At 38.0% G+C, this 24,047-nt stretch overlaps 1 protein-coding gene across 1 annotated transcript in view; it reads left to right on the top strand.

The window, feature by feature from the left end:
• The window catches only part of LOC149305435 (sodium/potassium-transporting ATPase subunit beta-1-interacting protein 3), a 180,854-nt gene that overhangs the window by 142,685 nt on the left and 14,122 nt on the right, over positions 1-24,047 (top strand). The window contains exon 5 of the mRNA XM_089477506.1: positions 23,748-23,865. Within this exon, the coding sequence (XP_089333632.1) occupies positions 23,748-23,865 (118 nt within the window). The remainder of the gene's footprint in view (positions 1-23,747; positions 23,866-24,047) is intronic.

A 24,047-nucleotide genomic window follows, 5' to 3' on the forward strand; every position in this document is an offset into this window, starting at 1 on the left:
AGCTAGTTCATTTACCACCCTTTTTGTGTTTTGTTTCTGTGATCTGGCTTGGCTCATGCTGAGCACATGTTTCTCTGCTCACCCACCTCTAAAACTGAAACATAGTTTATAGCTACAGTATGTGGTATGTGTATAAGTATCCCACTACTTGTGTAAGCTTTATGATGTCACAAAAGTTAGTTTTCACATAGGATTTGTTGCCTTCCAACCCAACACCAGCAAGCTACCAAAATGGTATGTGATAGATATATTCCATTAAATTTAGCTGGTAATAGAAAGGTGTAATTTCAGCACAGGGGCATAATTAGAAACCACAGGCCCTAATGCAAAAAATTCCCTGGGGCCCCTAACTTCAACAAGCAATATGTCTCATGGTGCCACCAAACAGCTTATGAGTGCCACCTTTGCCCCAGACAGCTTATCAGTGCCATCTGAACCCCTAAGCAGCTTGTCTGTGCCATCATTGCCCCGTGCCCCTCTTCGACATACACTCTCGCAAATATATGTAAACACACTTACAAAAATGTACACATGCTAACACACACACTTACTCATACTCACTAACTCACACAGGTACACACTCATTCTAACACACGCATCATCTCACACCACATACACATACCTGCTCACACACACTTACACATAAATGCTCACACACACTTACACATACACATCCATGCTCACACACACTTATACACACATTCATACTCACACATACATATACATACAAATGCATGCTCACATACACTTATACATACACAATCATGCTCACATACACTTATACATTGACATCCATGCTCACACACACTTATACATTGACATCCATTTTCACATACTTTTGTACACAGACATCTATGTTCACAAAGTTTATACATATACTGCTCATTGACATCATATACAAAGTTTATTTATGTAATGTATGTATTCATTTACTGCTCTTTGGAATCATATACATCACTTTGATATTTCTATTGGTATAAAGCCTTACATATAAGTTTACTGCTCATTGGTGTCATATAATTCCTTTATGTGTACTTATTGCTCATTGCTTATATTTTAAATACATATTGCTCATTGGCATCCAGGGCCGGCCTTAGGGGTGTGCAACCTGTGCGGCCGCACAGGGCGCCATGGCAACAGGGGTGCCGTCTGGGACTTCAATTATAACATTGTTTGGGTTTTTTGTAACTTTATTTAACATCCTCCATGTTGAATAAAAAATTTTTTTAACTTTATTTAACATGGAGGATGTTAAATAAAGTTAAACAAAAAAAAGGTGTTTTCATTTAAGTCCCGGCAGGGGCGCCGAGCGTTTGCTCGTGAAGTTTTAAGCAACCGCTCGGCGCCCCTCACTCGGTGCTGGCGTTTCGTGCTGAGCGCCAGAATTATTCTGGCGCTCAGCTGTGAAGCGTGCACCGCGGCAGAGCGGGAAGACGGATGCCTCCCGCTCCCACCACAGGACTCCGGCAACAAGGTAAGTAAGGATAGGGGGTATATATAGTGATAAGGGGCAGGGGGGGTAGATAGTGATAAGGGGCAGGGGGGGAAGGCAGTGATAAGGGGCAGGGGGGGAAGGCAGTGAGAAGGGGCAAAGGGGGGAGGGGAGTGAGAAGGGGCAAAGGGGGGAGGGGAGTGAGAAGGGGCAGAGGGGGGAAGGCAGTGAGAAGAAGCAGAGGGGGGAAAGGCAGTGAGAAGGGGCAGAGGGGGGAGATTTTTTTCCTTTTTTGGGGGGGGGATGGGGGGGCGCCAGAGGAGTAGTCCGCACAGGGCGCCAGAACACTTAAGGCCGGCTCTGTTGGCATCATCATATAAAACCTTTATATGTCCACCCAAGCATGTGAGCTTCTTTCCTCCCCTTCTATCAAATTTGCCTTGGCTCTGGCTCGAGATATTTTGGAGACCTAGTAACACACCTGCTTCTGGAACATATGTGTGTGTTGTGACCTAAACAGTATGTTGTAACTGTTGGAACACATTTTCTTACAGAAGTTTCAGCATGTTTTCATGCACTTTTTACACTGAGCAAAAGTGTTTACTGTTAAATATTTCCAAAATAAAGAAGCAGAGGGACGTTAAAACGAATCAAGAAAATGTAATTAAGTTATTAAGCATGAAAGATATTTTAGGGAAATACCGTATTTGCTCGATTATAAGACGACCCTGATTATAAGACGACCCCCCAAATCTGAATATTAATTTAGGAAAACAAAGAAAAAGCCTGAATATAAGACGACCCTATAGGAAAAAAGTTTTACCAGTAAATGTTAATTCATCTAAACTATTTTTTTTAATAAAAGCTATGATTGAGAAAAATATTTTGGTTTTATTTCCTTCTATTTTCCAACCTGCCCCCCAGTTATGCACATCTGCCCCAGAAATGCCTTATACCCCCTATATGCCACTGTGCCCCATGATATGCCTTTAAACCCTCTAAATGCCACTGTGCCCCATGATATGCCTTTTAACCCTATATGGCACTGTGCCCCATGATATGCCTTTTGACCCCCTATGTGCCACTCTGCCTCCAGAAATGCCTTATACCCCTATATGCCACTCTGGCATTTAGAGGGTTAAAAGACATATTATGGGGAAGAGTGGCATATAGGGAGGTTTAAGGCATTCAGGAGGCAGAGTGGCGTATAGAGGGTTAAAAAGGCATTTCTGGAGGCAGAGTGGCATTAAGGGGGTTAAAAGGCATTTCACAGAGCACTCTGCCTCCAGAAATGCCTTATGCCCCCCATATAACACTCCAACGCCCCGCCCCCCCCCCCCAAACTTACCGGTGCTTCTGACTTCCCTGTCATGTAGCCGGGGCAGCGTGTAGATCCCACGCACTTACGCTGCAGCCGGAAGGAGGCGTGGCTAGCAGCGGGGGTTGTCTGCGTCCATCACGCAGACCTTCCCCGACTGTCAGAGATCAGAGTTCCCCCGCACACTGCCCCATAAATTATTGTGTGTTAAATCGGTACATTTCAGTCAGTCAGGTGAACAAAAAGTAAGTCTAGAAATTTAGGGAATGGTCAAAACTTAATTTACACACTTTGAAAAGGTAAAACTAACACAGCCAATGCACAGAGCAAATAAATATGATTTACCAGCCACAAATGAGAATCCTTCATTGCCCGATTGAATGTGATAGCTGCCTGTATACCACTTGTATGTTGATGACACTCAGCTCTACCTATCTCCTCCCAATCTCTCTCAATCCCTCTTAAATTGTGTAACTAATCGCCTTGCCTCTGTTTCTAACAGGATGTCTAAATGTCTCCAAAACTGAACTTTTTATCATTCCTCTCTAATACTAGCATTCCTTCAATGTCCTTCCTTCAATGTCAATGGTGCAATTATCACCCCATCGCTACCTGCTCACTGTCTTGGGGTCACCCTTGACTCAAGCCCCTCATTCACTCCTCATATCCAATCTGTTTAAGAAAAATTGCCACCTTCATCTTAAAACAATGCCATCATTCATAACATGAGATGCAACTAAGGCTTATTGTGGTTCCCTTACTTATTAGCTCCTACCTGGTCTCTGTCTGTTGATCCGATGATCTGCATTTGTCCCCTGCTGTGATTTTTACTTCTCATGCATGCTTAGGGGATAATTACATGATCAATCAATCAATATAAATAAATAACTAAACTGCCCATGTTTAATGTATTTTAAACAGAAATTGCCACTGTTGTAAGGGTTATTTTTAAAACCCTTTTTACAGTATGAGAATTTTTGTTAGACTGATTGAAGTAGTCATTCAGTGGCAGAAAGGTTCTATCTTTGAAATTAATGTGAACACTTTCCATGAATGCACATAGGGGGTTACTTCTTGTAACAGGTTGTAAATATATCATGTGTCTGCCTGAATAAATCTCATGGGAAAGAGTGAGTGGTAAAGGAGAAGGCAAATGCATATGGAAGGATTCTTCATAACACTATGCCTTAGTAAGGGGACCTCATGAAAATGTAAAAGTGCATTTGATGGCTGGCGTATCCCTTTAACTTTCCATATTCATACTCCTAGCCTCTAGCATGTGCCAGCATTGCTTCAAAAGTATAATTTAAAAAAAACCACACCACAAACATTTTTATTGTACAAATGCATACAAATATATCTATGTAAATTGTAATCACCAATGAAGATCGACTAATAATATAAAGGGGGAGATAATGGTGCCCTCCCTCTTCTTGTTATATGCAGTAAATGTTCTTTAAATACTGCCAATTATGAACTTAAGGTCAGTGGAGGTTTCATACTCCGGTCCAGCATTGAATAGGTTAAATAATCAGCACACACACACATTACTCTCTGTACAGTCTTCCTCAGGTGAATTTAAGAGTTATCACCTGTTATCTGTTATCACCAGAAGACGTCATTAAGAGAGGTGACACTAATGACAGGAAGATGCACTATAACAGAGCACTTTTAAATGAACATATACATGTATTCTAGAAGGAAAAAATATTTTCGCTACAAGTACAAATGAAAACTATTTGATACATCATACGCTGTGCGGGTGGTATAAAGTCAAAGACTCTGAAATTCTTGTTTCGGTGAAACATTTAAAGGGATTTTGAGGTCATTTTCGAGCAAAGTGGCTGTTTTTAGTGTATTTTAAGTTATACTTTGTGTTATGTACATTAGTATGTGAATTGACAGTAGAATTCTATACTAATGGCTCTGTAATGTAGTTAGTAACCATATGTAGTAATTTTTTCCCATTTCAATTTTTAATACATTCCTTAAACAGAGGTGTTTCAGGTGTATTAGTTGACAAAATATATGATTATTTGTAAATATTTTACCTTCAGAATATTGTCTTGGATAAATATAGCATTGGTAGTGCTCTGTTGTAAACATACAGACTTAAAACAATGAGTTTATTTTTGTAATAGTAGTACTAGTATTTTTGTGAGCCAGGGTTGTGGTGAAATCAGTTTTCATACAAGGTGCTTATTATCATACATTCATTGTGTTAATACTGGCTGTAAAATGTTATGTTTTTTATGTGTCTTCTTTACTATAATGGTGCAGATTCAAAAGACTTGATTTTGCACTGCCTGCTTGGTAAAAGATAAAATATAATAAAAACAAAAGTGGTATCCTTGAGCAGAGCCATGTGGTAAGAATCTTATTTAGTGGTTTGCTATTAAAATCCTATTATTTACTTTATTCCATTCTTTCATGTGTCATTATGTGTGATTTTCTTTGCTAATATTTATTCTAAAAAAACAAAAACTGTCTCCGCTTCTTACCCTAATAAAGTTGGCAACAAATATATAAACATAATATAAATGAGAGGTTTTGGTTATATGAATTGGCCAAAGCATAATTAAGCTCACCCGCCACGTCAAGGCACACTCTCAATAGGGTGAGATCCTACTCTCACCTCCTACATAGTGGGCACACAAAGCAGTTTATACTGCTACCAAAGCCTTATTAATGTGTTGGGGGAGGTGCAATTAAACCTCCTCCCTATTAACCCCTGGACAGCAAGCTGCAACCTGTTGCCAACTTTATTAGGGTAAGAAGCGCAGACAGTTTTTGTTTTTTTGTATACATTGTACAGCCAATACACTGTTTTTGCAGCATGCTTACACCTGTTTGGTAGGCCTCGTATTATACATTTGTATTATTTGAGCCTGTGACTAGCTTAGCGCACCGACATTTTTTCTTTTCCCTGTTTGCACATATTTGAGGTTGTTGGCTCCTCATTAGTCTGGTTGCAGCTTGCTGGGCCTATGGTTAACGGTGCAAGGGAAAGGAGGGAGGGTATGTATTTAAGTGTAAATGTATCTTGCGAGTTGGTTTGTTAGTATGTGTATGTGTATGTGTATGTGTTTTAGTTATAAGGGACACCAAAGAAATACTGCACCCTGGCACCACTAACTAATGAGTTAATGTAATTTGTCATTAAACAACTTGATCCTGCTGTCAGAATATATACGTGTACCCTTGAAACCAGCAATCCACTGCCATCATGCAGGGGGAGAATTATTGTTTTGTAGTGTTTAATTTTTTAATCACCTTGGTGTTTTATAACTTAAGGATTTTGGTAAATACACCTACATAACTTAATTTGATTAATAGGAAATACTCCGAAGTGTAAATTACATAAATTCTGCCTCTATTCCATATGTTTTAGTTACATGTACCAAAACATAAAGCCAAGCTTACAAAGTTTACTTAATGAAAAATATAAGCTTTGCCACAAACACCCGATCAGTTTGAAGAAAAGGGTGGAATGTGATCAGCAGGGTTAATATATTTTAGAATACATAGGGCTCTGATATTTGGTATGCTTTATGTACCATTAGTCATTAATATACAGTATTTTGGACTATGCTGCAAATATGGTACGTGAAGCTTTTAGTGAGCCAAAGAGTAGTTTTGCTAGTGTAGGCGGGTAAGTACCTTTGGAGTTGTTAAAGAGATTTAGAGATTTTAAAGAAGGTTTTTTTATCAACCCTTTCAACCAGCTTTTGACCCACTTCTTATTAAACTATTATATTAAACATATTAAGACATAAGCCTTAGAATATAATTTTATTATGTATCCTGAAAGTTCAATCACTAAAAAATAACAAAAAAAAAGTAAAGCCTTTAAAGGGACACTCCAGCCATCATATACTGTTCACTTTAATGATCCTGCATGGGTGGATTTTGCGCAAGGTTTGGAAATTACCCTTCACATTTAATGCTTTACTTCCTAGTATTTGGCTGATGCAGTGTTTGACTGATGTGTTTGCTTGGTTTGACTAGAAGGATAGTTTTTTTTCCCCAGATATGATAGCAGGGAAAGAATAGGCAGACTAGATTTGCTGAATGGTTCTTATCTGCTGTCAAATTCTGTTTCTGGAGAATTCTTAGCAGTCTTGTTTACTGAAATGCTGTTTTATATATATATTGTCTCAAGAAGATTCAGCTAAATGGCAGAAGCCACATCATATAGAAATTGATTCTGTATCCGAGAAAAAAAAATATTGGAGTTTTCTAAGAAAGCCTCAGATTTTACACAAAAAGCTGCTTTGATCAAATCACATTGTACATTGAAGTTCAAAGCTCCAGCTGAGATTCACCCCGTCACCTTCAGTCTTCAGCCTGTCCTTCTGAACACTCAGACTGTGGCTTGAATAACTTATATGGAGATTGTCTATGTGTCTTTATTCTAAATGATTGTGTCTTTATTCTATGTTTCCTTAGACGCTTAATACCGTATCCTCTGCGTCACAATGCTTTGTGCACAGCATATATATTTGTGACTCTGATATGTGCCGTTAATATGTATTATATATATATATTCTATATTATATATGAAAAATGTGGAGCTACATTTTATTTAATGTTATAGACATTTTATCATGGGTGTTTTGTTTTGGGGTTCATGTAGAAGTTTATAATATAGCAATATTGTTAGTTTGTTCTTCTGTAGCTGTGTACAAAACATGAAAATTTATATGAACAGTATATTGTGTTTATGATCAGTACTGATAGATGGGACAAAATAAGAATGTGCATGGGTACCAACAAAAACAGCTATGTTTTCTTTGTTTATAAATATAATTTGTGATTTACCCTATGGTTCAATTCTGCATAACCCACTTAATGGTATGTTGTTGTTCTTTCCCAACCTTGTTAATAAGTGAAGGTGTCAAAACGTTGTAATGGAACAAAAGAATCAAAATAATTTAAAGGGACATAGAATGGAAGCATTTCTTAAAACAAGTGTAATGCGTTTAAAGGTTCCGTGGAGGAATCTCTACAGTATGTTACCACTATCTTTCAAGGAACATCAAATTTTACCAATGAGAAAATCCTACAGCAACTCTTACTATGCAATTTAAAAAGGAAAAATTCTGTAGAACTCTGCTAGTAATTAATATCATAGATAAATGTAAACAGATCCAATAACGGAAAAAATAACCCTCCATACTATTGTAGTATATTTTTTGTTTGTAGTAAATAATACTTCTCCTTTAAAGAAAAATACTTTGAATAAATGTAGAAAGAAGTATTTCTTACAAATTGAAGAATAATTGACTTTACCTGTAATATCCAGGTCCTTATTTCTAGACAAATCCCTTTGTTTTGCCTCCTGCATTAAAACAGGCGTTTGGGCTGCTGGATGGCAATCCATCCACGGGAGAGGGATTACTCCAGAATAGATGCCTTGTTTGTGGAGCACTACTATTTGGGTTCATTGTCATGGACGGAGATAGAATCAACCGTGTTGGATCACACACTGGTAACCTTGTGGGTCCATGCACCTCCATCTGCATCCACCGCTAGGAGGCTTAATGAGTACATTTTGATGGACTTGGTGGTCATTGCGGATCAAGAGGCCCAGCTAGAACACTTCTTCAAAAAGAAACCTACAGTATTCCTGATTAATTTGGAGGGGCAGTTGCAAGCATTTGGGGCCCTCTCCAATTTCAAACTCAACTTGAAGTCCGATATACTGAACATATTTCTTCCTGAATAATATATCAGTTATTATTCATTAACAGTTCTAGATTTCTATGAGTTAAAATAATACAGCAAATCACACATTCCTATTTCAATTTAAAAAATCACCGGTGTTGTTTTAAGATCTAAGCTGGAACTGCTGGGTGATAATTTTGTAATTATGCTTATGAATAATTATATGTTGCTAAAAAATTCTTATACCTCTCAGCTGTAAATTGCCACTGTGGCCATTGTTAATACTATATACAAAGAAGCGGAATAAAATGTAGAATTTTTATTAGCAAAGACTAAATGTGATAATACAACATTTACAGGCACATTTACAGTGATTTGTGTGGCTTTCTATCACAAAATAAGGACAAAAATGATGCTTGTATTTCTTATGCTTATATTCCACAAGAATGTTAACTACCAAATATACTCTGGAATTACACATATAATTATACAGAGGAGACTGAGTGATACAAAACATAATTTCTTAAAGTTGCGTTATTAATTTGAGTGCTGTGTACTCAAGCGATGGAAAGTCTAATTTGCAACAGATGGAGGGGCTTTGTTTCCTTAACCCCTTAACCCCTTAAGGACAATGGGCGGTCCCTAAACACATTGAAAACAATAAATTTTGAGCCCGTACATGTACGGGCTTTGTCATGAAGGGGTTAAAGTCTGTTAAGAACAGCTCACCATGCTGATATATGGTTTATTAGCAGAGTTAAGGCAATTGCCAGGTGCTACTGTAAAAGGGTATCAAACCTTGTAGTTTAGAAAAAAAAATATTTGAATAAGCAAACAGGTCATTTCTGTCCTCTGCTGGTAAATGCAATCCTTTCTGGATGTGAATCTCTCTCGTAACTATGAGGGTGAGATTATTACTATTGGATATAGGAGGTCCACAGCTGACAATACGGTTCTATTTTATTCTAGTTGCCATTCCAAACATGTTACACGTAATATCCCTGTAGGAGAGTTTTTACGCCTGAGGCAGAATTGCTCCTTAATTTCTGATTTTAAAAGACAGGCAGCAAATTTACGAGTGAGACTGCTCGAGGCTACCCTCTAAAGATAATCGATAAAGTATACTTTTAGGTAAACAATAGGCCCACTTTGTTAGGGCAGCCTCTTCTAAAACAGGAAGAAATTAAAAAAACAAAGAGGTTATAAAGATTAAGTTAAATACATCGGAATGGTCATCTCTGAGGATGTGATGGAAAGTGAATGTGATGGACTACAGCATAGCATTTTGCAAAATAAGGGATGTAGTCCAAAAAAATTACCTATTCTGAAAGCTGATAAAAAAAACCCAACAACTTTGCAATATGTTTAATGGTAAAGTTCATTACACGCAAGGCATGTTCCCTAAATAATACTCTAACCTCCAGATGTGTATCCATGAGGCTCTACAACAGGGGTGGGCAATTAATTTTCCCATGGGGCCACATGAGAAATTGGAATGGTTTTAGAGGGCCAGACCTCTACAAACTACAAACTCCGAAGCCTTGTCCATTTTGTTAACTTATGTGCTGTTTAATAAAGTTATTCAAGCCTACGTCATTGGTAGAGGTGCTTGAATAAGTAAGGCCTGAATAACTATTAGCACAGCACAGAAGTGAACAAAATGAACAAGGCTTCGGAGTGCATACCGTATTTTTCGCTCTATAAGACGCACCTGCTGATAAGACGCACCTAGATTTTAGAGGAGAAAAAAAAGGAAAAAATATTTTGAGCTAAAAAATGGGCTAAAATATTTATTACAATAACTGAATAAGCTATGAACACAGTAAGACACACGCAGTAAGACACACACAGACACAGTAAGACACACACAGACACAGTGAGACACACACAGACACAGTAAGACACACACAGACACAGTGAGACACACACAGATACAGTAAGATACACACAGACACAGTGAGACACACACAGACACAGTAAGACACACACAGACACAGTAAGACACACACAGACACAGTGAGACACACACAGACACAGTAAGACACACACAGACACAGTAAGACACACACAGACACACACAGACACAGTGAGACACACACAGACACAGTAAGACACACACAGACACAGTGAGACACACACACACAGTAAGACACACACACACAAACACAGTAAGACACACACACACAGTAAGACCTCCCTCCCTAACCCCCCTTCTCAGTATCTCCCCTCTAACTCCCTAACCCCCCCTTCTCAGTATCTCCCCTCTAACTCCCTAACCCCCCCTTCTCAGGATCTCCCCCCCCCCGCCCCGGTCACTTACCTTAAACTCCTGTGTTGGAAGCGTGAGGCGTTTGTCTCGGGTGCCGGCGCTTCACTGCTGATCGCCGGCGTCTGACGTCATATGCCGGCGCCCAGCGTAAAGCGCCGGCACCCGAGACAAACGCTTCCAACACAGGAGTTTAAGGTAAGTGACCGGGGCGGGGGGGGACACCGGACTCATTGGTGAGTCACCAGGACACTCTTTGCGGGCCGGTCCGAGCTATTCAGCAGGCCGGATGTGGCCCGCGGGCCGTGCTTTGCCCAGGTCTGCTCTACAAGGTCTAGTTGCTGTAAATATGCCAACATTTCTAAAACACTAAGTGTGTGAGCTATTTGATAATGTGTTAACAGTGTAAGATCCAGTATATAGGTCGCACAAGTAGAACACTACAGAGGATTAAAGAGCATGTCTCAGACATCAATTGCAATGATGTGAGGATCTTCGGTGAACAGACACTTTCAGATATGCCTAGGAGGTGATGTTAACTTTTTCACCTTAATGGGAGCTGAGCACTGTAAACTTGGAATGAGGGATGGAAACCTTGTAAGCCTTCTGAGAAAGAGCGACGTGTACTGGAAAATGGGAACCAAAGCGTCTCTGGAAATTAATCGGGAATGGGAAATCAATTGCTGTTTTGATTATTAGATATCCTAAGAACTTAATGAAATAAATTCATTAAATTTAAAATCTTTTAAACACATATATAAGTTATTCAGTTTGTTCGTACCACGTATCTTATTCTTTTTGAAAGTATGTTACTTTTAATCATATTTATATTATATTTATAAATGGTAAATACACACTTTTTACTCATATATAATGTGTTTTGAACTGGCTTACCCACTTTATACAAAGTTTAAACCTGGAGATACCTATATATATATATAATGCTGACAGTATTTGTGAATGACATATATATGAAAAAATGTGATTCATGTGGCAGGGGGCAATTTATTGATACATTCATAAAGAGTTCTATGGATATATGAATGCTGCAAGTGTCAATGGTTAATAGAATGTTTATAAATTTCCACATTGTCAAATACTCTCCGTGTGCTGCTCCATCAGCAGATCAAGTTTCCACAGCGTGGGGCTAGCGGGTGGATATCGTCAGCTGCACCCTACAGGAACATAGCAGCCATCAGCCAGGGCCGCCCGTCATCGCCAGTCTGATGCTGATTATGCATACTGAAAATAGCCACCCAAGATGATAAATTCTGGTTATCAAGGCAGAATTACTTCATTATTGTTAAGAGAATGAAAAGAGGCTCTCAAGTACGCAATATAAAAGAAGTGTTAAAGTCCGAGGCTCCAAGACAAATTTTCTTTTCATGAACGAAATCCTAAAACATTAGCAAGATTTGGTCCCTAATTAATAGCATTGAACAGGGGGATAAAAGAAATTATTTAGGAATATCATCCTCTGATATTAAGCAATGACACATATTAAGTGAATTATTGGGTGCAACAACAAATTTGTCAGTCTGAAAGTTTATTTTCTGAAAAATGCTCCACATGATCTAAATAAAACATTCTGAATTAGAGGTAATTGGTGCTAAATGAGTGTTCTTGTGCTACGGCACACTAGCCCAATTTATAAGAAGTGATCTGAGGGTCTCTGGGGGCCACTTTAAACAATAACAATTATATGTAATGTTTAGGACCTAATACGGGAGCTCATGAAGATTATAATATACAGATGCTTGCTTAAATACCTTAAGGAAACTTAAAGAGTATGAATCTTAAGGAAGTTGTTGCTAAGCAACAGGAGCCAAGATAAGTAGCAAATCTCTCATGAAAGAGCAAACAAAATAACATAATTATCATAATGTTATCGCACATTAAATGACAGAACACAAAATGACACACACACATAACAGTAATATATATGCTACATGCTATATGGAAATGTATGCGTACATTTAGAGTCATAAATATATGGATTACCCAAAAACCATGAATTGTGGATTTATTCTTTTTAAATGATCATTAAATCAGAAGCAACACAAAAGTACCTTCCCATACCGTCGGCATTCCAGGTGCCCAAAGCTGGACATCTTTGATGGGGTTTGTTAGCAGAGGAAGAGGTAGTTGGGCTGGAGCTTCTTTTCGGATTAGTATGACTTCAGCCACCTCACCATTTGTTGTTAACCATACTAATGAACTGTCATGTTTTTTACTGAACAGTACTGGTTTTTAGGAACTGTCAGGCTGCCCCAAGTAACTGTCCCACTGGGTAGTGAATTGTACCAAATGAAGAGGAACTGTGTTATAAACCTGATGCTAAAAAATGTGCGTGCCTGACATCTTAGTAAACTGAGCACAACTATATAGTGACAGTGATTATTATCGCATACACATCATAGTCCCGTCAATTGTCTTTTATGAGAAACCAAGGAATACATTTGGCAGCTTTTGCTTCGGGTTATAACCGACAATGCGATAAGCACTGAAATGTAAATTCAAGTACATATACAGTTCATCAGATTATTGCACATATCACAGTTGTGGAAGGTATCTCCAGGTGGCACAGAAAATTGGCAGATGAAGCTATACTGAATCTATTTTATGTAGACATAATTGCTTATCACAACTAGTATATTACAGGTAAGTACTCTGGTTATATGTATACATATTTCAGTATATCCCTATTCATCTATAGTATATCTTTAACTGAGGTTGCTTTACTGTGGTTTTCTCACAGTTTAAATTAATTTGTTCAAAGAGAGCACGATAATGTATCTAGTTGTAACTCATCTTATGACCTTTATCGCATGTACCTTTTATTATCCTGGACAATGCTTACCTATTTAATTTAATGCTACCAAATTGCTTGTAATTATTTAGTTGTATTTAAACTTGTGTCATAAAATTAAGATAATATCAACGTGTTTCTAAAAAATGATGGGTTGCCCAGCAGAAGCTAATGACTAAAGGCCGAATTTCTAAGGCTCTGGTGTGTGACAAATGTCTGATGGAACCTTTCAGATGTTACCAGTACTCTGTTGGAGGCAGTTGGTATTAGAAACACAGGTTAAATGAGAGGTTTATATCGAGGACACTAGTTTGACAGAATATTTTACTTTTGTGGCCAAACATGGCTGCCCTGCCTGGAGAAAGAAAAAATTAGGCTAGAGACCTGTGGAGCAGCCATTCCCCCAGAGACTCTGGGTTAAACCCATATTCCCATAGTTGCCAGATATGGTGGTGCTTGGCTGGGAAAAAAAGCTTGGCATACATTTATTTTGCTGTGGAAACGTTTCTATGATGACCAAAACTCTAGTTCAACATTTTTAATAGAATTCCAATCAATGAATAAATAGACAGCTTCAATATACCCATAGTAATAGATTGATTTGTATCGATTTTCCTGCAAACTTTGTCATAAAGTCGATTGTGTTTTCATTTAGAGTGTCTGCTTTTCTGGACACCCCTCCCAATTAATGTCTTCGTCTAATACAAAGCAGTCTCTTTTTGGAAAGCTATCAAAAAAGTTAGTACTATATAATGTTCATACCTGGGAACTTCCCAAGGCCGGCTACCATGAGCTCTCACTTCTGTAGGGGATCGGTTTTGTGTTGTGGCGCTAACCGCAGGGCATCGTTAGTCCTGCATGTGGCCGTGGGCTAGCCCCAGAGTGCCCTTTGTGGGTGGGAAAGTTGACGAGGAATAGACACAGCCACGTAGCACTCTATACTGAGAAAAATTAAGAAACTGGTCCAAAGACCCAGGGTAGCAGGGCTTCATCATGAGAGTCTGGGTCAAACGGAGAGACTTCCCAGATATGGTGCTGTTTCAGTGGGGTGTTGTAGATAGCAAGGAGGCAGGTTAAGAAAAAGAGTTTGATGAGAGAAAACCTATTCTCAAATACTTTCTCAAAAACAGTCTGCTTTTGCTTAATATTATCTTTGTAACAAAAAGCTCCAAGATTCTGGATGAATTCTTGCTCTGGGGGAGATTCTAAAACCCACATGGCCAGACCAGCTGTAGGGAACTGATTTTGCTAGGGGATCATTCTGGATATATCATGTTGAAGAAAAACTGTAGCTTACAGCAAGAAAGAAGACATCTAAAATGTTTTTACAATAATGATTTTATTGTTTCAGTTTAAAGAGAAGAGTTTCTAAATGCACCACAGTTTTTCTGTTTACTTTTAATATTGTCCTTGTTGGTTTCCAAAACACATTAGCATTGTATTTTTTTTTCATCTTCATTCATTCCACGTAGTGTTTTAACAACATAGGCCTCTAAAATGATTCACTTGGAAATGTTAAGGATTATAGTTAAGTGGGAAGAGTACAAAGAGATTTGCAGCTGAAGACGTTGATTGATTTTTTTTTCTTGTAGCAATAAAACTCCAACTTATTCCCTGATAGATAGTCTTGTGATTTAAAGAAATGCAATTTGATGCATTTGAAACTGTAAACTAGTACTGCTTGGCTCGAAATAGATATAAAAAAAACATATGTATAACCTTACTTTGTAAGATGAAACAGAAATCTTTAGGAAATATTATATTTATATTGTTTGTGATATAACAATATTAGGTCCTAAGTTTAAATAAGCAATTCAGCATTCTACCTATGGTCTAAAAGGTAACATGGAGACATGACATAGGCCCCAACAATGCAGGGGCCTTAAAATCTTAGGTGTTCCCAATGTGTGGCAATAGAGATACATGAGCTTATTTTCTTCCTGATGAAGCTATTGTAGAGAGTGACATAGTATGTATTGGGTTGTGTGTTTGCAGGTCTCCATTGGGCAGAAATGGCCTTGTAGATCCATTGATTTAGGTTGAGCTACCTGACTTTAGATATTTTGTTTAGATTGGCCTAGTGACTTGTTTCTGTTAGGGGTTGACTTGCCATGAGTCTTCTCTGAGAAAAAAATGGCCGATCCCCTAAGTATTTAGAATTTGTACCTTACGATTGTCCGAATAATCAAAGACCAGTTGGTTTTCAATGAGGATAGGTTATTATATGGAAGCAATATGCACTAAGAAGTTTTATTTTTAAGACGTTTTCATTTGATTTTATGAGATGACACATTCTGTACTTAAATACATTGACAGGGGTTCAATTTCTTTTGTTGTATTCAAATTAGTAGACCCCACTATCTGTATGTGTTTGTTTTTACATTTATATAGTGCCTTAAGATTCCGTAGCACTGTTACAATAGTCAGTACAATAATTTTATTTAATTTAATCATGCATAATAACAAACTAGTACAGAAAGAGAAGAGGGCCCTGCTCTTGCAAGCTTACAATCTAGTTGGTGGGTGAGGGGCAGGTCAAACAGTAGGAGAGGACTGCTGGGATGGGGAGGACTTCAAAGGGTTCAGATGATCTGTAGAGGTTTTTGGTCATTCAGATGGCTTGATTAGGCTGAGATTGTTAGGTGGGAAGGTTGTATGCTTGAAAAAGGTGGGTTTTAAGAGAGTTTTTGAAAGTCCTGTACGAAGGAGACATTCTGACGGAATAGGGTAACAAATTCCAGAGAAGGGGTGCAGCACAGGGGAAATCCTGAATATGGGAATGAGAAGAAATAATGGATGTTAGACATAGGGGGATATAGTAGACATGATAAGGGCTATGTAGGTCAAAAGTTAGGATTTGATGGGAAGCCAATGGAGTGGATGTCAACGTCAAAAGTTAGAATTTGATGGGGAGCCAATGGAGTGGAACAGCAGATGAGGAATGGTGACAGAGAAAGATTAAAACAGAATAATGATATCAACTTTAAATCGCTGCAAGATAATGCTGCAAATAAAGTAAAATCAATAGTAACATTTTCCCTGCGATGCCTTTTAAACAACAGGTTTTAACTGACTATGAACAAGTCCTAAGACATGCAGAGGTCTGACTATAAGACTAAGATCCAGATCCCCTGCAGCGCATATCAGGGAGGGTAGAGTGGCATATATGGGGGGTATAAGGCATATCTGGGGTGAAGAGTAGCAAGCTGTGGGGCAGATGTGCATAACTGGGGGACAGGTTGGCAAATAAATGGACATAAAAAAACAAAAATATTCATTTTTCTCAATCATAGTTTTTATTAAATATAAAAAAATAGTTTACATGTGAATTAATATTTACTAGTAAAACGTTTTTCCTATAGGGTAGTCTTATAGGCTTTTTTTCAAAATTAATATTAAAATTTGGGGGGGTCGTCTTATAATCAGGGTTGTCTTATAATCAAGCAAATACGGTAAATTTGCCAAAAGAAAAAAAAGAAAAACTTATGCTCTGCAAGTGAATCTGGCTTCCGCTAAGAGTGGCAAGTCTGATATTCAGTCCAAATCTATTATTAAAAAAAGTATTTTTTTGTTGACTGTTAACAAAATAATTTTCTGGATCACAGTAATTTGCCATTAATAGTAGCAGTAAAACCATAAGCTTAAATATACTTGAAAGCAGAATGAAGCCCTACTCATAACTGCAACAAATTAGTGATTAGCATGATTACTGAATAGATTTTCTGAAGTGCTGCAATATTAATGGCTATGGAAAAGGCTTGAAAGGTAACACAATTGCAATTTGTCTGCATAAATATTGTATTAACGTGCCCAGGGAATGTAAGATGGAATGCAGTAATTACTGTGATGATAACATTAAAATATATTACGAGCAAGTGTGCTACAATATTCACCAGTATTAGATTAAAAAGACGTGCAGGGCTTTCACGCCATCTCTTATTTTCACTTGTAATTCTGGATATTAAAAGTGGATAATTCACTTTTTTACCATGGCAACTTATGCTGAGAGCTTAAAAAAAAGACAGAGATAGATAGAGAGAGAGACTGATCCAACTACAGATCCATGCTTGGTGTTGAAAGACCAATTCTGTTGATTTTGATGGAAGTTTGCTGGGTCTGATAAAGATGGGACATTTAGGCTGCTCATTCTAAACCAGTATAGGTCAGAGAGTGCTCCAACTGGGAGCTAGCCTTTTATTTTATTATTTTGTTGTTAGGATATTTATTTTGTTCACAGCTTACCAGTATATTGCTGTTCCTGATCATTTTTTTAAGACCCAAGTTTTTAGATTTTAGTGGCCCTCAGCTAAAGTGTTTTGTTGCAAATTATAATTTCATAGTTTTGCAATACCTAAGAATTCAATAAAAGCTCTTAAAAATGTATAATGTGTAATACGTTTGGTTATTTTTGCTGTCCTTAATAAACAAAGAAACATAAATAAAAAAAAGCTGCTGAGCAGACATATGGAGTTGGAGCAAATGCTTTCTGGAGCTGTCACTGTGGAATTTACTGATAGAGTTATGTAGTATTGTTTCTTCATTTCATTCTGGAAATTTTTGTAGAATTTAGTACTGTAAGCAAAAGACATTGCAGCACTAGGTCGAGCAGTAAATGTCTTGTACAGTATGAGGGCCCGGACAAAAAGTATACAGACATAAACGGTATTAGCCAAGTGAAAAACAAAGTGACAGAAGTGCAAAAAAAATACCTTTCATGCATCATGCTTCTGATGACACAACCTACTCTTTCTCGCTTTCATTTTATATTGAAAATAAAACATAACAGAGCACATTAGGGAACGTTTTTGTAAATGGTTTGCCATAGAGTTAAATTTCATGTAGATCTTTTTACTGCTATTGATGCCCTACCCTATAAAGTAATTATAATAACCTCGAAGCTCTCGATACTCAAAGAAGGTTAACAAGAAACAAGGTTTACATTGCCTTTCCATCTCTGTACTTCCAAGCTAATGGGGTCAGCTGTAAAGGAAATGGGAATTGACTACTTGCCAATCACTTGAATGGATATGTCTGGATGCACATATCTGTGATATATGTTCTATATTTTTAGGTTTATTTGTATAAATGTATTCAAATATTTAGTCTGCACTTTGGAAAAGCAGAAAGGAAGCAGTACTGTTTTGTTTGTTGCCTTATGTTACTTAATCAGATTTGCATTTTTATATGCTATCATTTGAATATATCCAGGAGGAATTCTTCTCAATGTAACTAACCATCAACTAGCCATATCACCTGTCATGTCATATAAAGTTTTTTTCACAATGCCATTATAAATAATAGCTAATAATCTATAAAACGTTTTATCAATTTTTAGGAAATGTTATGGCATTAAAGAATAATGATTAATGAAACAAAAATATTTGTTTATATGCCTCTCAAATCTGTTTTTGCCTACCTAAATATAGATTCTACAAATATATCTATATTAATTTTGGTAGATATCTGTCAGATCTGGCTAATGACTTTCTTAGAGCGAAAATAAATAGAAATTACGGACACAGCAGTAAGAAAGTAACACAAAGTAACACAGCAAGTAATGATATAAAATGAACTGTATCAAATCGTCAAAGGTCGAAGTGTTTATTTTTTTATTTTTTTTATTTTTTTTAATGAAAAAGTGTGTCACTTTTTTACTATTTTGTCCATCAATTCTATTTATTTTCATTATAACAAACAGCCCTGAGTAGGAAACTTGTATTTTAGTATAACTGAATAGAAAGTTTGAAATTTTGAACTCCTTTTGCATAATTATTGTGATATATGTGATATGCAGCTGTCAGTCAGCCTCTGGGTGCCAGACTTAAAATGGTCTGCCATAGTAGAGGACAATTTGTTCTCCTCTTTCCCATGGTTATCCACAAATTTTCTCTGGAGGCTCTGGTTATAACAACTACTTACTGGAACAACCTTTAGTCTCTTGTTGGGGGGTGACATTAAGTTGGCCTACCCTACTTTCTGGCCTGCTCTACCTATTTATCTGTGCTCATACCTTCACTGCACAGCTCACCCTCCCTTATCAGGCCTTCTTTTAATAATTTAATAATTCAGAGGTTAGGCGTAGGGTAACGAAACCTGCTTACTAAATGTTCGGAATATGGCAGTTATTCATAAGCCTATCTACCGTAAACTAAAGTTAGTGAATAGATATCATAGTGAGGAATAAAGTAGTTGGTGTCAAAAACAAACAATAAGTAGGCATCTACCAGAGTGTAATAGTAAGTATGCAAAGGATTCATGCACTCCTGATACTTTCCTCATTGTGGTTTGGTTCTGTAGCGAACCTAGTAGAGTACTGTCTTTGCCATTGTCAGGATAGCCATTTTGATTAGTATACTGGGAATCGGAAACTATGCTCTGTATTTCTTGAGGAAATCACAATCCCAGCTCAGTTTTATGTAATAAAATCTCAGGTGTCAGTTCAGCTACAATATTTGTAAAATATTTCAAGATTATTTGGAAAACAAAAGCTAAAAACACTAACACTGGAAAGATTATAGTACAAAAAATATATGTTGCTGATATGCCTGAGTTACAAAATAGAATAACGTTTTTTATTGTGTTTTAGACCACTACAAAGTTGTAAGAACTTGTGGGGGATAATGCAGGCAATGTAACAAAGGGGTGGACTGTCGGCACCCATGCCCTCCACTACACAGTAGCGCCTTGCTGGAGGTGTCATACTTCGCCAGTCCCATCACTTAACTCAAGGAAGCAGCATCAGCTTCTGTTCCTCTAGCCCTCGCACCCTGTGCACACCTCTTAAAGTGATACCTCATCCTTTCACCTGATTTTGGTAATAAGGGGGTTCCATATATATAAAGTGACCTGCCCTTTTACCTTTTACTTGGTTGTATAGCTATCTTGCCCCAGAGAGTGTGTTTTTGCTATTCTATCTGACCTTTTGCATTTTGACCCTTGCTTAACCTACTGTTTGTAAACCTTGCTGCCAGTCTCTGACCTTTGTCCGATTAACAATGAGTTTGAATCACCCTTTGGTACTATGCACCCTGCCTCCTTTTAGGGGTCATTTTAGTAATCCTGACAATAGCCATCACAGAGATAAGTTGCTAAAGATGGTAACTCAATGGCTCAAATAACTGTCCATATGAAACCATTGTAGATTGTAGATGTGATATGCCAGTGGGAAAAAATACTAACATGGATTTTTATCAAATAATATCAGAATATAAAGAAGTCAGCTCCAAACTGTGTGACGCAGAAAACTTCACCTTGGAAATAGTGTAACCTCCCTATACTCAGAACCAAACTTGGAAGTCTATTAGTTCCACTCAGAGTATATGTGAACTAATAGAAGAATAACTGTGAAGAACTGCTTCCCTGGGTCTCCAGGTGACTTCTTAGGGTAGGTGGAGCAATATTTATTCACTCCCCGCCCACTTTCCCTCCTACTCAAAACTGAAGCCACATTTGCAAAAGAGTGAGAGCTCCAGTAGCCTGCCCTGGGAATCGTCTAGGTATGAAGCTATGGTTGCAGACAGCTGTAGAAGGAAAGTCAATGGTAGTAAATATATTGTTATTGTCCAGGATCCACAAGGACCCTTACAGGATGGTGTTAAATTCTGATTAATATCAAACATTTCACCTTTATTTGTCTCCTTCACTTTTTTATATTTTCTGGTCCTTCTGGATGGCCCCTGTGTGCATAATGTTTCAACATTTTAAAGTGCTTTGTAGCATATTCTGCTTCCCCTGCGCCTTGTGTGCTCTCAGCCATTACATTAGCTTCTTCATAATTCTCAGTGAGAAACACACCAGTAGAGAATTAGGTTTGTTTCATTAAGCTGCTGTAGAATGTTTGAGAAACGTTTGCATACCAACATTTTATTATAATTTATTTATATGGCACCAACAGATTACATAGCGTTGTATGTAAAAATAACATATTAAAGCAGAAACAGAAGGTATTGGTGCAAATACACATCCTGGGAATTATGAGTTTCTTACACAAAGTTTAAAATGTTCTTTATTTTCCAGTGCAATGAATTTTGCACAAAATTGTCCATGACCAATGAGTATTTTAGAAGAAGAATGCGCTTCCAGAATAGATTAATTTTTTATACATTACCTTTGGGAACAATTTAATGCTGCATCTTTAAATGGTAAAGTATTAACCTTCCAGAATTAAACTTATGTATTCCCTTTACTTGTGATATTTGAAACACGCTGATATATATCAAATGCCATATGCTGCAGTTTCTGGATTGGCTTGTAATTAAGTCTTCAAGGACAATATAGGTCAAAATCCCATATTTATGCACCAATAACATATATGTTTGAATGTTTAATGATTTAATCATGCAAACAAAAGCAAAATAAATTACCAGAATATATTCAAATAACAAAATATGACAATAAAAGGTCACAGGGCAAACAGAGTAAATTATATTTAGAAAGAAAATATAATAATTTATGCAAAAAATGCAATTAGATGCATCAATAACATCAAGACATAGTGTCCAGTATGAGCCAGTATTATGTAAAAAAAAACCACTTTGGATATTCTTATTGATAAAAAAATGCAAACATAATTAACAAGAGAAAAGAAAAAATGTCGGTGCGCTAAGCTAGTCTCAGGCTCAAATAATACAAATATGTAATACGAGGCCTACCAAACAGGTGTAAGCATGCTGCAAATACAGTGTATTGGCTGTACAATGTATACAAAAAATAAAAAACTGTCTGCACTTCTTACCCTAATAAAGTTGGCAACAAATATATAAACATAATATAAATGAGAGGTTTTGGTTATATGAATTGGCCAAAGCATAATTAAGCTCACCCGCCACGTCAAGGCACACTCTCAATAGGGTGAGAACCTACTCTCACCTCCTACATAGTGGGCACTTTATTAGGGTAAGAAGTGCAGACAGTTTTTGTTTTTTATAATTAACAAGAGATTATGGATAATTTCAGAGGGCTCATTTATATGCCAATAAGCCTTGGGACTGCCTAAGACCTGGGGGTCCCTTGTACCTAATGCCTATAAGGGCATGTGTTGTGCCCCTGGGTATAGTTGTGGGCACTATGGGGTGCTTCCTTTCATATTGTACCTTATCCATCTCTCTACCGATTTATTTATGCATTGTGAAAACAGGTAATATAAAGAAGTTCTATAGAATTAAAAAAAATCAGCTTTCAAATACCGTATTGCCTCGGATATAGGCCGCACCGAATATAGGCCGCACCCTAAAAGTTAGGTGATTTTTTAAAGAAAAAAATGTCTTAGGAAAAAAAAATACTTAGTGTAACAGATATGCTGCCACTCTGCCCTCCCCAGACATGCTGCCACTCTGCCCTCCCCAGATATGCTGCCACTCTGCCCCCCCGAGTTATGTTGCCACTCTATCCCCCCCTGAGATATGCACTCTGCCCCCGAGATGTGCCCCCCCGAGATATGATGCCACTCTATCCCCCCCTGAGATATGCTGCCACTCTGCCCCCAAGAGGTCCCCCCCCTAGACTTACCGGTGCAGACTCCCTGAGGTCTTGCAGGGCCGGCGAGGGACAGCTACGCAGTACGCGTATTAAACTTCCGGTGCTGGCACTTCCACCGTGGGAAGTGGCGGCAAGGAAGATTGTTAGCGTACATCGCTCAGACGTTCACCGGCTGCGGCGATGCAAGCGTTAACAACCTCCGCTGCCGGCACGTCTGCACGATGTGCTTTAACAATCTCCCTTGCCGGGACTCCCCCCGTGGGAATTCCCGGCAAAGGAGATTGTTAAAGCACATTGTGCAGATGTGCCGGCAGCGGGGGCTGTTTACGCTCGCATCGCCGCTGCTGGTGAACGTCTGCGCGATGCGCTTAGACAACCTCACGTGCCTGCACTCCCCCCATTGAAAGTGCTGGCAGGGGAGGCTGTCTCGGCGTATCAGAGAGTAGGATGCAGGTCCCCTGCACCGCTGAGGGGGATCTGTATCCTAACCCCACTGCCTGCCGGCGCCCGGGACTGCATGTCCCGGGCGTCGGGCGCTAGACCCCGAATATAGGCCGCACCCCCACTTTAAAGACTTAAAGTGGGGGGGGAAAGTGCGGCCTATATTCGAGCCAATACGGTATGTTATCTTGCTTCTCTTTTTGTAAATTTGTTACTGACATATGAACAATTCATGCCAAGTGAAATGTAAAATGTTGTGTAGAGCTATATGCTTCTTGTGAATACCTCTTTAATGATAACCTACTAACAGAGTTTTCTTTCTCTTGTCCCCACACAGCTCGTTGGTTTTGTGTATGCTTGTTATGTGATCAGTGTTTTCACAGATGAAGAGGACATCTGTAAGTACTACTCCATTTCATGTGGAATTATCATTAGTAAAGGCTATTCAGCTCAAAGTACAGTCATTCTTCACACATTAGGTTAGGTTTTAACAAAAGTGAAAATAAGGTGAAACTTTGGATGAATTTAACACAGAAGCCAATAATATAAATTGAATTGTGTTTTTGGACAAGAGTGTGATACACAAATTTATTTTATAAAATGCCACATTGAAAATGTCATCAAGTGAATTAATACA

Source organism: Sceloporus occidentalis, unplaced genomic scaffold (genome assembly GCF_023333645.1).
Source record: "Sceloporus occidentalis isolate IW3139 unplaced genomic scaffold, rSceOcc1.0.p SCAF_11, whole genome shotgun sequence".
Taxonomy (NCBI): Eukaryota; Metazoa; Chordata; class Lepidosauria; order Squamata; family Phrynosomatidae; genus Sceloporus; species Sceloporus occidentalis.